Raw genomic sequence first — 12,573 nt, forward strand, 5'->3', positions numbered from 1 at the left:
AATTATTACACTGTCTTTGATTATTGTTTTTTTGTTATAAAATATTATTGTGAATTCATATATAATAAACTAGCACATTTAATTAATATCTCTCATCCAAATTATTCATCAATAGAACTATTTAAAATTTTTTTCATGTTCGTTCAAACTATTTTTGTCACTGTAAACAATAGATTTGTTTAAAAAATTTGACTATAAAATCAAATCCAACTTCAATTCAAGTAAATTTAAACTAATTTATAATTTTTTTTGGGTACATAATCCAAGAAGTTAAAAATTTAATAATTTTATAAAAGAAGTTGGGTATTTAACTCTACCAAATCCAGTCGGACAGAATTGTCAATTATATTTGTGAAAATCCGTTAGTAGGATCGAATATTCGCAGATTAACCGTGAGTATGATTAAAGTTGGGTCGTTCTCAACCTACAAGTAAAATAGAGTTACATTTTAGTAACAAATTTAACTCATAAATAGGGTTAGAATTGGATTAAAACCTTAACTTACTCTATCGTATTCTACTTATTACCAGCTCTATAGACATATGTAATTATGTATATCTCTTCTTTAGTAACACATGATTAAAAATATCAATAACTAAAGAATAATAATTTAAAACCTGCAACGATTAAAAATTTTGAAAAAAAAAAAAGAAAAAAATAAATCTTTGACTTGATTTGGTAGCACATGACTAATGCTATTGCATGGAAATATCATCAAAAAGTAAATCAATACCTGAGTTTTTTTTTTTTTTTTGGTGTACTAAACGGGGCAAGAGCCCAATACCTAAAGAATTTTAATGCAAGGTTTAGAATAACCATAATTACACCTTATGTTCTTTTTTTGGTATAGCTGACACTTATCTTAGATGTATTTGTGGATTCATATGGGTTGTGTAATTGAATTAGGACTTTCTATAAGTTTGTGGGTTTGACCGTCATAATAAGCCCATACATATTTGTTGTAAAAAAAACTTCATATAAAAATGCGTAGTTCTTTTGCAACAAAAAGCTCATAGTTCTTCTACCCAAATACACAGATTGAGGCTTGTTGACTAATTCCATAACCCTAGCTGATTTGTTAGCCTGATGTAACGGCCCAACATGTGTCCTATAAATGTGCACTCTCCAAAACCCTAATTCCTCATTCTCTTTTTTCATTTCACCCATCCCCTTCTCAGCACAGCTTTTTGCTAATTGCTATGGTGTAAGTCATGTTGTTCTTCTATTATTAGTTTCCATAAATCTTCAATTTTTCATTCTGCTATGTGTATCTTGATTCAATTTCTACTATCTAGGTCTTATTTTATCCAATTTTTCCCTGTGAGGAAGATCTCCCAAAAATTGATAGGAAGTGCCGTATGACACTCCAAACAGCAGCGTGGTGTTCATTACCAACCAGCAATGTCACGAAAGCAACGCTTTTTTCTCATCCACCGATGGCAAAACCCTAATTCTGCCATTGGTCGAGAAAAATTCACTGCTTTTGTGCCGCAGGTTGGTTTGTCCCACGCTGTGTGTGTGATTTGAAACGGGTCTCTGAGGGTTTAATACTTAAAAAAGTGTAAATCAATTTTAATTTTCGTTTAATTTAGGGTTTAGGTTCAATGCCACGTCGCTGATAGCTATTTGCTTTGACCAGCGATGCTATGATTGGACCAAGAACAAGAGTTTCACTTGTTTCGCATCTTGATAGGAACCTGCGGATTTCAATATTCTATGATCTGTGGAGCCGTTTTCTGCGATTACATTCACTTTTTATATACAATTTATCAATCTTTGAAGTATTTTATGGATTTGAATGGAAGCCAATGAGGACTAACTTGAATTGGAATTACCGGCTGAAAATTATTATCTTGATGTCAAATTCTGGCTTACTGAGGCTTCCATTCATTGCTGATTTACAAAGTTATAGTCAGATTAAGTGGTGTTATTAAACTAAAGAATTTGATTAATGTGTAGAATGGAAACCTGGCAAAGTATAAACATCAATTGGGAGTTATAGTAACAATTTCCTGACATGAATTAATATCTGAAATTAGTTTGATTAGGTTAAGAAGTTATTGGGAACATTATTGATTAAAGATTTAAAATATATATAATTATTGATTAAAAGGGATAAAGGCTCTATAATAGAGTCAACAGCAGGGGCTTATTCCATAGTTACTTGACTGCCGCTTAGAGCCAAAATCAAATTGCCAGATGAAGATCCTTGGAATTATAATCCTTTGTTTCAAGACACAAATTTCTGGATAAATTCATTGGTTTTATATTTTAATCAATTTTTTTTATTAAAATTGATATAATAAGATGAATTAATGTTTTTAATTTTCATCATGGGATTTGTTGACAAACCCAAAATTAAAAGCAACACTTCTTATTTTGTCACAAATAAACTTTGGCTGCCTTAGAATTAAGTCTTACTGATGCTCTTATACAACTACATTAAGATCAAACATTTATCATTGTTTGCCCAATTATTTAAATTAATTTTTAATAAATAACCTGACAAATTTGAAAACTATTGTCGCATCCAAGCTTGTCTAATATGATTTACAGGCTTAAGGTGGAAGAAGGTTGTGCTTTTGAAGAGAGACTGCTGAGCAAAGAAAATGGAACAATTTGAACTTGGATTGTTATGACAACATGAAGAAAATTGGAATTGGTCACTTAGGACTTAGGAGAAAAGGAAAAGGAAAATTAATGTAAAGTATTAATGTTTTTGGTGTACCTCAAATTGTTATCTTGATCTATTTTCTAGTTGAATACTCTAATCAAGTGTCTATTTATATTAAGTTTGTAAAATAGATACTTTTATAAATCAAATACTACAACAAATATTGAGCCCTATTACAACATCAATATTAATCATTTCTATTTTCCTTAAGTTAAAACCAGCTTAAGGTAATAAAACCAACACAAGATCAATTTGAGTGACATTATAAAATATAAATATGATTGGTCTTGAGTTTGAATATTTGCTTTATCAAGGATACTAAATTTAAACTAAACTTACACTTCTGATTAACAAAAATCTAAAACGGCTTTTGAGAGCTTTAGACTACATTACAATACTACATCACACTAGATTACATTACAATACTACATCTGATGTAATAGTTTAGTGGATTTACTATCTAGTTGATTAACAAAAAAAAAACTTAGCTGCAATTTAATGTTTGCTAGATCAAAACATGTTTTTGGTAGGAACTAAAACCAAAAAAAAAAAAAAAAATTAATTTTTCTTTTTGTCTTGAAATATATATTTTTTTTTGGTTGAGTGGTGTTGAAATATTTTAATGGTTAAAAATACGTTAGGCCTAAGCCTTCAGTTAAAAAATTGGTTAAGCAAAAAATAATTATAAATGGTATGGCCCAATAGGCCCAAAATAGAATTCCGGAAACAAAAAAAAAAAGCGAAGAATCGAAGAGGAAGAGAAAGATGCTACACCAGAAATCGCATACTCGAATCGGAAGTGATCGGTACTCCGTAATCGGTAGTAAAAGTGAAAACAATCAGTATAACTAAAACTAGTTCAGCTCCGTTCAGCTCAGCTCCCATTCAATTTCTCTCAGAATCGTAATTTATAGGGTTTTGTTTCTGCAGTTATGGCTTCTCCTGCGCATTTTGACGATGTGAGTTTTCTCTCTCTCTCTCTCTCTTGCGTTTTCCTTTCAATCGCTCTCAATTCTTCCGAATTCCACAGGATTTTGATTTCGGAGGCGGATTCCCTGCAAGGCATTCAGGTTTCTTTTTGTTTGTTTAGTTTTGTTTTCGGTTTACGTAACGGTGTTCGTTATCGAAATTTTGAGATGCGTTTGGTGGATTTTTATCGTCGTTTGTGTAATATAGGTAATAAGAGGCCTTCGCCGGATTACGACGATGAAGATTATGGTAATGATCCTTTTGCGCCTAAGAAGGTACTCTAACTTTCATACTGTATCCATGAATTGAATTTGTTTTGCAATGCTAGCATTTACCACTAGGCTAAAAGCTAGAGGTGATAGATAGCTATGGTGCAGTGTTATTTCCTTATAGTTTATTAGAATTTATTATTGGCACCGTGATCTGAGATATTAAGCTTATGGAATCCAAATGAGGGTATGCTAATAGGCCATAGTAATAGAGGAAGACGTAGGAATTTATGGATGAATGAAACTATTGAGAAGGAGCTTAGATTTTTATGGCTTGTGTGAGATATATGTAGTGCATGACTCTATACAATGGTATTGCTTGGTTCATGAAGTATGACCCCAGCTAACGGGGGTAGGACTGGTTGTTATTTTTCTCTTTTGCAGCGCTGAATTATAGTTGTGGAGTAAGTGTTGGCTTTGAGGAATGAGGTAGCTTTGAGAAACATTGCTGTGTTTTTTCGCAATGAAAATCGGGGTAGTATAGTGTTATGGGGATGATAGTGATTTTTATTTGCTATTGTATTGATTGGTAAGGGAAGTTAGCATAGGTGAAGTGTGTTGATGTGTTTAAGATGGCTCACTAGTTATATGCTTACTTGCATATGAAAAATACTAAAACACAAATTCTAACTGCAAATTGTAATGCAGACCAAATCAAAAACCGATGAGGTTGCTTCTGGTGTAACAACAGGAATGATCTTGTCACTTCGTGAGAGGTAGCATAGTATACAGCTTGTGTTAGACATTTTACACTGCTAGGATTGCAGTAAATTATTTGTGCCTAACCCTTCTTTTTCCTTTCATTCTTTCGAATCTTGTTATTGACAGCCTTCAGAACTGTAAGGATACACTTGCAACGTGCCAAGTACGTTTTCTTCCATTATTTTTGGAATTTGTCCCTTCTGGTACCATTATCTTTCTTGTGCACACGTTATTGTCTAAATATTTATTATTCTGTTTTTGACTATTTATTTATTTACTATCTGTCATCATGTTAAAAGTGGACTTTAGTTACAATTCATGTAATTTAAGAGATGAATTCATGATTGGTTCTCAATGGCAAGGCTGCATTTATAACTATTGTATTGTGACCATGTGGACAAAGTATTGTTGCAGCCTACTCTTCATAGTTAATTGTTTAAAAAAAATCATTGACTTGATCAGTGAATTTTCCAGAATGAACTTGAGGCTGCTAAATCTGAGATTCAAAGTTGGCATTCTTCAATTCAAAATGAGCCTTGTGTACCTGCTGGTGCCACTCCTGGTTAGTTTGCTGCTTGTCTCTGGCATGTTAATTGTGATATACACCTGTATTTTAATTGTTCAAGTTTTAGTTCTTTGTACACAATTGCTTTATTTTTTTGTTATAAATTTATCCGTGAACTATTAGTTAACCTTTGTTCTTTCCAGAGCCCAAAATGTTGCTTGATTATCTTCAGGCCCTGAAATCCTCAGAAGAGTCTTTAAGAGAGCAGGTTTAGAATCTAATCTGCCCTTTTTTCTGTTAATGTAGTTCACTATCCATTGATTAATTATCAATTATCAATGACCATTGACATATATCTATTGTTATCAGCTTGAAAAGGCAAAGAAAAAGGAAGCTGCATTCATTGTAACATTTGCAAAACGAGAACAAGAGATAGCAGAGTTGAAGGTATCATGCTCAAAATAAGATTTTTTCTATAGCATGGCTGTATATGTGCAATTACATTTCTTTCTGACATCAACTTTGACCACTTGGTAAAATTTATTTCCACCCTTTTAAGAATACTAACAAATTTACTCACTCGTCAATGCTAGTCAAGTTGTATTTCTTTTAATGTGAGTATGGTTAGCTATTTTACAAATGCTAAATATGAAAGTAGTTTGAAAGAGTGGCATTTTACAAAATATAGCGATGTGAATTGTCAAATAACCTAATTTCAGAGAAGTTAGTGTATTCTTTTAGATATTGTGGCTAGTATATTTTAACCACAAGGTAGGGTGGTATAATTTATCCTTAACACAGTGGACTTTCTGATTGAAACTTTCCATTTTATTCTCTTCATTAATTAAGTACTAGATAGGGTACACCCAATAAATTATCTTTAGTGTTGGGTTTTCATATAGTAGTTTTTAAGAAAGTGCCATTCACTTGATTAATAGTTGTTATTGATATGAAGATGAAAATATCACGATGCCCTGTGAATCGTATAATCTTACAACACCTTGTGATCAAGCTCCAAAAAGCCGGATATGCTTTTTATTCTATTATTATTTATTTATTCCTCTTATTGTTATCATGACCAAATTAACTATTTTGTTGCTGTTTATAAACTCAGTCTGCTGTGCGGGATCTAAAAGCACAACTCAAGCCACCTTCAATGCAGGTATGGTTGTAACATGGATGTTAAGTGTGACACTCTAGATATACACTTTTCCCTGTGCAAACAAGCAGTGTTGCTCCTTAAAAAAATTGGAATACACTAGTGTGCTATTTTTCAGCTTTTACTTTGATTCATTTACTTGAATAGTGATATGTACCTCGGCCTTAACTCAATGACTTGCCTAGGTTAAGATTTTAGGATATTCACTAAACTAAACCTGTGCAAGCTTGTCCTTTGTGCCTTGATATCTTGTGAATATAATTTTCAGGCAAGGAGGTTGTTACTAGATCCAGCTATTCATGAAGAGTTCACGCGTTTAAAGGTTTGTTACTTTTAATTAGATATTGACTACTCTATAATGAAGTTTGGCTATATGCAGCTCGATGCTGACTTGTATTGAATTAACTTTGGTCTATCTTTTACTTTGTTGGTGACTTGCACATGGAGGTGGTCAAAATGTATGTCACACCTTGTGTTGCGCCAAGAGGATTTAGTGAAAAAAAACATATTATTTCCATGAGTAACAGTGTTAATGGTTAGCAGAAATTGCGTCCCTTTTTCACTAGAGAACTTATTAAGAGACTTTTGAAAAATTGAGATGGAAGAATATAGACAGGTGTTGTATTTTGGGTATGTGAATAATTCTTTTGTGGAGGGTGGATTTAAAGTATAAAAATAAGATTTTAAGGTGGCATATTAGAATAGGCAAGAGTCTTCTAATATTTTTTAGTGTATTCATAGTCGTCACATGTCCTCAATTCCAATTATATGTATATCTTCTTATAATAATGTCAATTAGTGGTTACATATTTTTTTTTGTTTTTACCTAACATGTTCTCAACTGTTCTCATCTGATGATAGAATTTAGTAGAGGAAAAGGAGAAAAAAGTGAAGGAGTTGCAAGATAACATAAATGCAGTAAGCTTTACTACTCAAAGCAAGATGGGGAAGATGCTGATGGCTAAATGTAGAACTCTGCAGGAAGAAAATGAGGAGGTTGGGAATCATGCTTCTGAGGGAAAGGTGCTGCTCTCTCGCCGCTTTATGCATATTGTTGTCACCATTTTCTCTCCATAGATGTACTGTGTTAGCACTAGAACTAATGTTACACTTGCATGTATTCACATAAATATAAAACTCGGTAATCGGTATTCTTTGTTTTGATGAATTGATGGTCATGTTATCATCTTTTCCCCTTCTGTTTTCTTCTTGTGCAGATTCATGAATTAGCCATGAAAGTTGCATTGCAGAAGTCCCAGAATGCACAAATCAGAAGCCAATTTGAAGGTTTGTTGAATGATATTTCATTTCATTATATTTTGGCTTTTGGATCCTTTGACTCATGTATTAGCTTTTCTAGGTACATTGGTAATCTTAGTTTCCTTCTTAACATATTGAGATATGGAATCAACAATGATATGTGTGACGGCAGAATTAATCATATAAAATATATTATCTATGCTAGAAATATGTTGCGGATGGAAGATGTTGCCTTACGTTCCTCTTGTCTAAAAAAATGGATCTTCTGAGAGAAAAATATTTATGTATTCGATTACTTATATATATAATCTCACACTGGAAATTAACGTTGCGTTAATCCTTCACACTGACTACAGGGTTGCAGAAACATATGCAAGGACTGACAAATGATGTGGAAAGATCCAATCAAACGGTTAACTTCTCCCTCCCTCCTTTTTTTTGGTTATTTTTTAAGGATTGCTATGCATGCTCAGTTATAAAATGCTTAGTGCTTCATCTTATTTGTCAAAATTGGTGAAAATTATTGTTCATGAGGGTCTTGGAGGTTCTGATTTTTGTTTTGAACATGATCGTGTATTCATATGTTATGTCGAGAGATAGACACAAGTTTCTTCCATGGTTGATTGAATTACTAGTTCCAGGATATTTTAGTCGGAGACTAAGTGGATTTGTTTTGCTCAGGTTGTAATATTGCAGGAAAAATTACAAGATAAGGATCAGGAGATCCAAAAACTGAAACAAAAGCTCCATCAAAAGAACTTGATGATGGAAGATGGAAGATCGGATGCAGCAGAAAATTTTATTGAGAGTGATAAGCCGGAAGTACCTAAGGAAGCTGCCAACTAGTATATCTATCACCAATTTTGCAGCAAACGTTCATTTTTTCCCCGGTATTTAGTTTTGCTGATGATTGTAAATTTTATATGACGCATTATAACATTTCTATTTATTTATTACTCTTTTTGCGATATACAATAGTTACTAGTTACACGGGAGGGAGCGCAGATCTAACTTAAACAAAATAAAAAATGTTCCTACAAAAATTAGCTATAGAATGATAAGTAGAATGATGGTGTATTGGCAAGTGAGCAATATCTTTATCGGTTTCGACAAGGCCATCCTAAGCCTGCACTTCCAATGTTTCCAACTGGTTGAATAGGTTCCAGAAGTCCCTTGGTCGAACTGCCAAGCCCTTCCCCCTGCACCATAATTAGATGTAGTAACCATATAACGTTACTTAATATAAAAGACAAATCTCAAACCCTAAATTCTAAAGAGATTACATGATAACCCACACCATTATTTTATCAAATGTGATACTGATTACTCTTACAAACACAAAACTAACTTGTTTAATGTAAGCATAACAAATGAAATAAATGTTAGGTGAATCGTGAATGGCTTAAGCCATAACAAATAAATGCTGTCTAGTGGTATTGAACTATTGATGTAGAATCTTTGCAACATTGGTAGTTTCAAACATCATAACAAAACAATTATCAAAGAAATAGAAATTCTGGAATGTTTCAGCAAGTTAAAAACATTTGTAGACGGTAAAGAACATACCTCCTTCCAACCCATGTTTTTGAGTAGTTTTCTGGCATAACTTCCAGATCCAAATGACATCTCCAAGGCCTCTGATGCAGCTTCTTGTGTACAGCTAGCATCGGGTGACGATGGCGTATCAATATAACTGCCCTCGGAATTCTTCTGTCCATAGCCCACACCAAAACCGCCATGCAAGTTTCTTCTTTCAGCAGCCCTATCTCTGTATTTACATTTCATTTGCTGCCATAGTTTTTATAGATAGACATTAATACCCTTAGCCATCAATCACACAAGAACTGATTGTTAGATTTCAAAATCAGATTACAAACCTCGAATGCAGGGATAGAACTTGGCAACATAGACAAATCCTTCTCTATGAGAATTTCACCTGAAGCCAAAGCAATTCCTTCTCCAGACTTTGAAGGACGGGAGATCTTTCTCTTAGATGATAATTTAGGAAAATCCCAATCTTCTGTTGGATTAGTAGAGTCATAAGTTGATAGAGAAGCCACATATCTTGCACTAGGATTTCGCAATCTGTACACTTGTCCTGTTAAAATAACAAGCAGCCATATTCAGTTATAACAATTACTTCTGGCACTATCATTTTACTGAAATTGCTCCATTTAAAATGAAATTTATATGTCAAGTCCAAATGAAATATATGATAACACTACATCTCTTGTGCATTTTCACAATAATTCATGTCTTCGTGATATGCAGAAAGCTAAGTAAATAACAAATAAAAGTGAAAAATGCAAACCTGTTTTGACTCGTACCAGATCGAGATGTACTTCACTGATAGGGGCAGATCGAAATTTCCCTCCCCGAGAAGGGATAGATGGATGCCGCTTTGCAGATTGCTTTACAATTCTTCCAACCAACCTAGCCGCCGTATCTTTTCCATCCTTTTTGGATCCTTTAACCATTTCCCAATCCCACATGTCCACAACTGGAAACTCCGAAACCAGATCTGTTTCTGATTCAATGACTTGACCATATTGAGCTCGCCATTTCTCTTCGTCTGATAGGATACCTATAACAGCATTCAGCATCAGGCATATGAACAAAAAAGAGGCAAGTAATTCCAAGTTCCAACCACGTGATAAAAATTCAACTATGAATTCATGCAGAGAATGAAAAACACTTGATAGAACACTCAAAGCAAACTAGATTGCTGAAAACAAAACAAGGAAACAAGCTAATATTAGGTTATTTGATTTTTCACGGAAATAAGCAATTGATAGGTATTGACTTACAGTATACTCAGTGCACAACATAATGATCTTTCTACAAATTACTTCTAGGTGTAAAGAGAATAGATGAAATATCAAACCTAGTAAATTACTATATGATAAAATACGATATATGTTGTTGAACTCTGTCGATATAATATTAAGCTTACAAGCACACATCTGTAACATACCTTCATCTGTGGTACTTGCATCAGCTGTGCCATTTAACTGATTTAAGTCCTCGGCATCTGGGATCCACTCACCCTCTTCCAGATCATAAGTATCGCTGTAAGCTATACCTTCATCAACAGTAGTTTTATCAACTATGCCATTTGCAGCTACTGGCCCTGGGATCCACTTGTCACCCACTTCACAAGTATTGTCATTAACCATACATTCAGGAAACAGATAATTTAGAAGCAGGGTAGTTTTACATTTTTCTAAGTTAAAAAGCGTCAAGGGGTATATGACAAACCATCAGCAGATCCATCATCTGTTTCCAAGGGTACTGTCATTGTATCAGCTGTGCTATTTTCTGTCTTGTAGCCAGACAAGTAAAGATCAATAAGCGTGTCCTCTAACCTGTACATTAGCAAGATGAATAAGTCCAAGGGATAATTTTGAATATATAATCATTTCAATGGAATAAGTTTCTTGAAGGTACATACCATTCTGATGGTGGCGGAGGAGGGTTTTCAATAGTTGGAGTGCTCACAGAATTCAAGAGATCTATTACAAATACATCTACTTAGTTAACTGTCGTCACTCATTCATTACCACTACATGCTTGAAACACGTAATGTCGATGCTCAAAGAGTACTAGAAATCAATTGTCAATTGGTTAAAATAACTGAAGTGCAAATGTAATGTGGCACACGGCAGTAACCCCTTGTTGTTGGCTACTGCAGAACCTGCTTTCGACCATCATCATACTGTAATATTGTTTCCAGAGCATACCTCAGCTCAGATACTATGATTATCAAGAATTAATCAAATTTGACACTTAAGCTAACACTACATACCATAGTCTGGATCATTAGACAAGCTTTCTGTCCGCTGGTAAGCTTTGAATTCACTTTCGAGGAAGGAAGGGTATTCCTCATTGTTGTTACCATATACTTGTTCTGTGCTTTCTGGAGCAGCTTCTTCACACGGATATGTTTCTTCACCATCATCCTGAGACAACATGCAAAAGGAACGTAAATCGTCGACTTGACACGACAGTGATCAAAGGGTTTAGTTCTTAAGAAACCAGATGTAGATTAATTGAGAACCTGTTACCTTATTGGAATCTAAAAGCACATAATTCCCATCCTCAAATTTATAATAATGACCATCTCTGCTACTATAGTACCAACCAGCATTGGGGTCATGGTAAAATCCACTACTGCAAGAAATTAATCTACGTTAGAGTAAGAACCAGAACTTGATACGAGTCTGTGGATTCTAACTAGCTTAGCCTCAGCAATAATAATGCTGCAACAATATACTATGAGCTTTAAGCCTTTTAACAACCATTTCAATCAGTTACAGGAAGTTAAATTACGATTTTAGGTACCTCCTATCTAAACCCTAAATTTCTGCAGTACCAAGCGTTTATCATAACATATTGTAAACACATTAAGCTCATCATCATCTAAATTAGTGAACGAATCCTCATTCTGACGACAAAAAAAGATAAAAATTACAATTTGACGAAAGGAAAATGCAAATCATTCCACATGCAGAAAATCAACTGCAACGCAATCTGTGTAATTAAGATATGAACGTGTGATCATGATGGAAGAAAAAAGTAGGATTAAGAACGTATGGAGTAACCACTAATCACATGAATTGTTTGAAATTTAGAGAATAATAAGAAAGGAAACCTTGCATGAAAGTATAGCTGTGAATTTTCATCCCAAACAAAAACGGAATCGCTTTTTTCCGAATTTTGAGAGTCCCAATCCATAATTCCTCTTTCTTCTTCTTCTTCTGCAGCTTCTGAATTTGTCTGGTTTTGCTCTCTCTCTCTCTCGATTGATTGATTATTGTTGGGCTCAATTTTTGGTTGAAGCTATTGGGCCTTTTTAAGTTGTAAGTTCTGGGCCTAGCCCAAATATTACAGGTCCATTCTTAAACAGAATTGGTAGCGGGAGGCCTAGCACAGATAGCATTCCATAGTACCCATGGTAGTGTGTGTGAGACTGTAAGTGTGTTGTGTGGGTGTGTAAAGCATGGATGTAATGTCTAAAATTTAGAGTTGTCCAATC

At 34.0% G+C, this 12,573-nt stretch overlaps 2 protein-coding genes across 3 annotated transcripts; one reads left to right on the top strand and one right to left on the bottom strand.

Annotated features, from left to right (window-relative positions):
- On the top strand, window positions 3,416–8,494 carry LOC107608744 (FKBP12-interacting protein of 37 kDa). The gene is made up of 15 exons (XM_021106801.1): window positions 3,416–3,494; window positions 3,605–3,633; window positions 3,705–3,744; window positions 3,851–3,918; window positions 4,561–4,628; window positions 4,741–4,777; window positions 5,089–5,176; window positions 5,323–5,387; window positions 5,489–5,566; window positions 6,234–6,281; window positions 6,547–6,600; window positions 7,140–7,301; window positions 7,496–7,565; window positions 7,895–7,950; window positions 8,220–8,494. Exons 1-15 carry the CDS (start codon window positions 3,440–3,442, stop codon window positions 8,382–8,384), a joined length of 1,083 nt encoding a protein of 360 aa, XP_020962460.1. The 5' UTR covers window positions 3,416–3,439; the 3' UTR covers window positions 8,385–8,494.
- Window positions 8,426–12,354, bottom strand: LOC107608743. 2 transcript variants are annotated; one of them, XM_016310464.2, is made up of 10 exons: window positions 12,190–12,354; window positions 11,603–11,708; window positions 11,344–11,497; window positions 10,990–11,050; window positions 10,797–10,903; window positions 10,513–10,689; window positions 9,850–10,122; window positions 9,416–9,636; window positions 9,105–9,326; window positions 8,426–8,737 (listed from the first exon to the last, which is right to left on the bottom strand). In XM_016310464.2, the coding sequence occupies exons 1-10, from the start codon at window positions 12,270–12,272 to the stop codon at window positions 8,636–8,638; spliced, it is 1,506 nt and encodes a 501-aa protein (XP_016165950.1). In that variant the 5' UTR covers window positions 12,273–12,354; the 3' UTR covers window positions 8,426–8,635. The 2 variants fall into 2 exon arrangements, with proteins under 2 accessions (XP_016165950.1, XP_020962459.1); XM_021106800.1 differs by having other exon boundaries at window positions 12,195–12,343.

Source organism: Arachis ipaensis, chromosome B07 (assembly GCF_000816755.2).
Source record: "Arachis ipaensis cultivar K30076 chromosome B07, Araip1.1, whole genome shotgun sequence".
Lineage (NCBI taxonomy): Eukaryota > Viridiplantae > Streptophyta > Magnoliopsida > Fabales > Fabaceae > Arachis > Arachis ipaensis.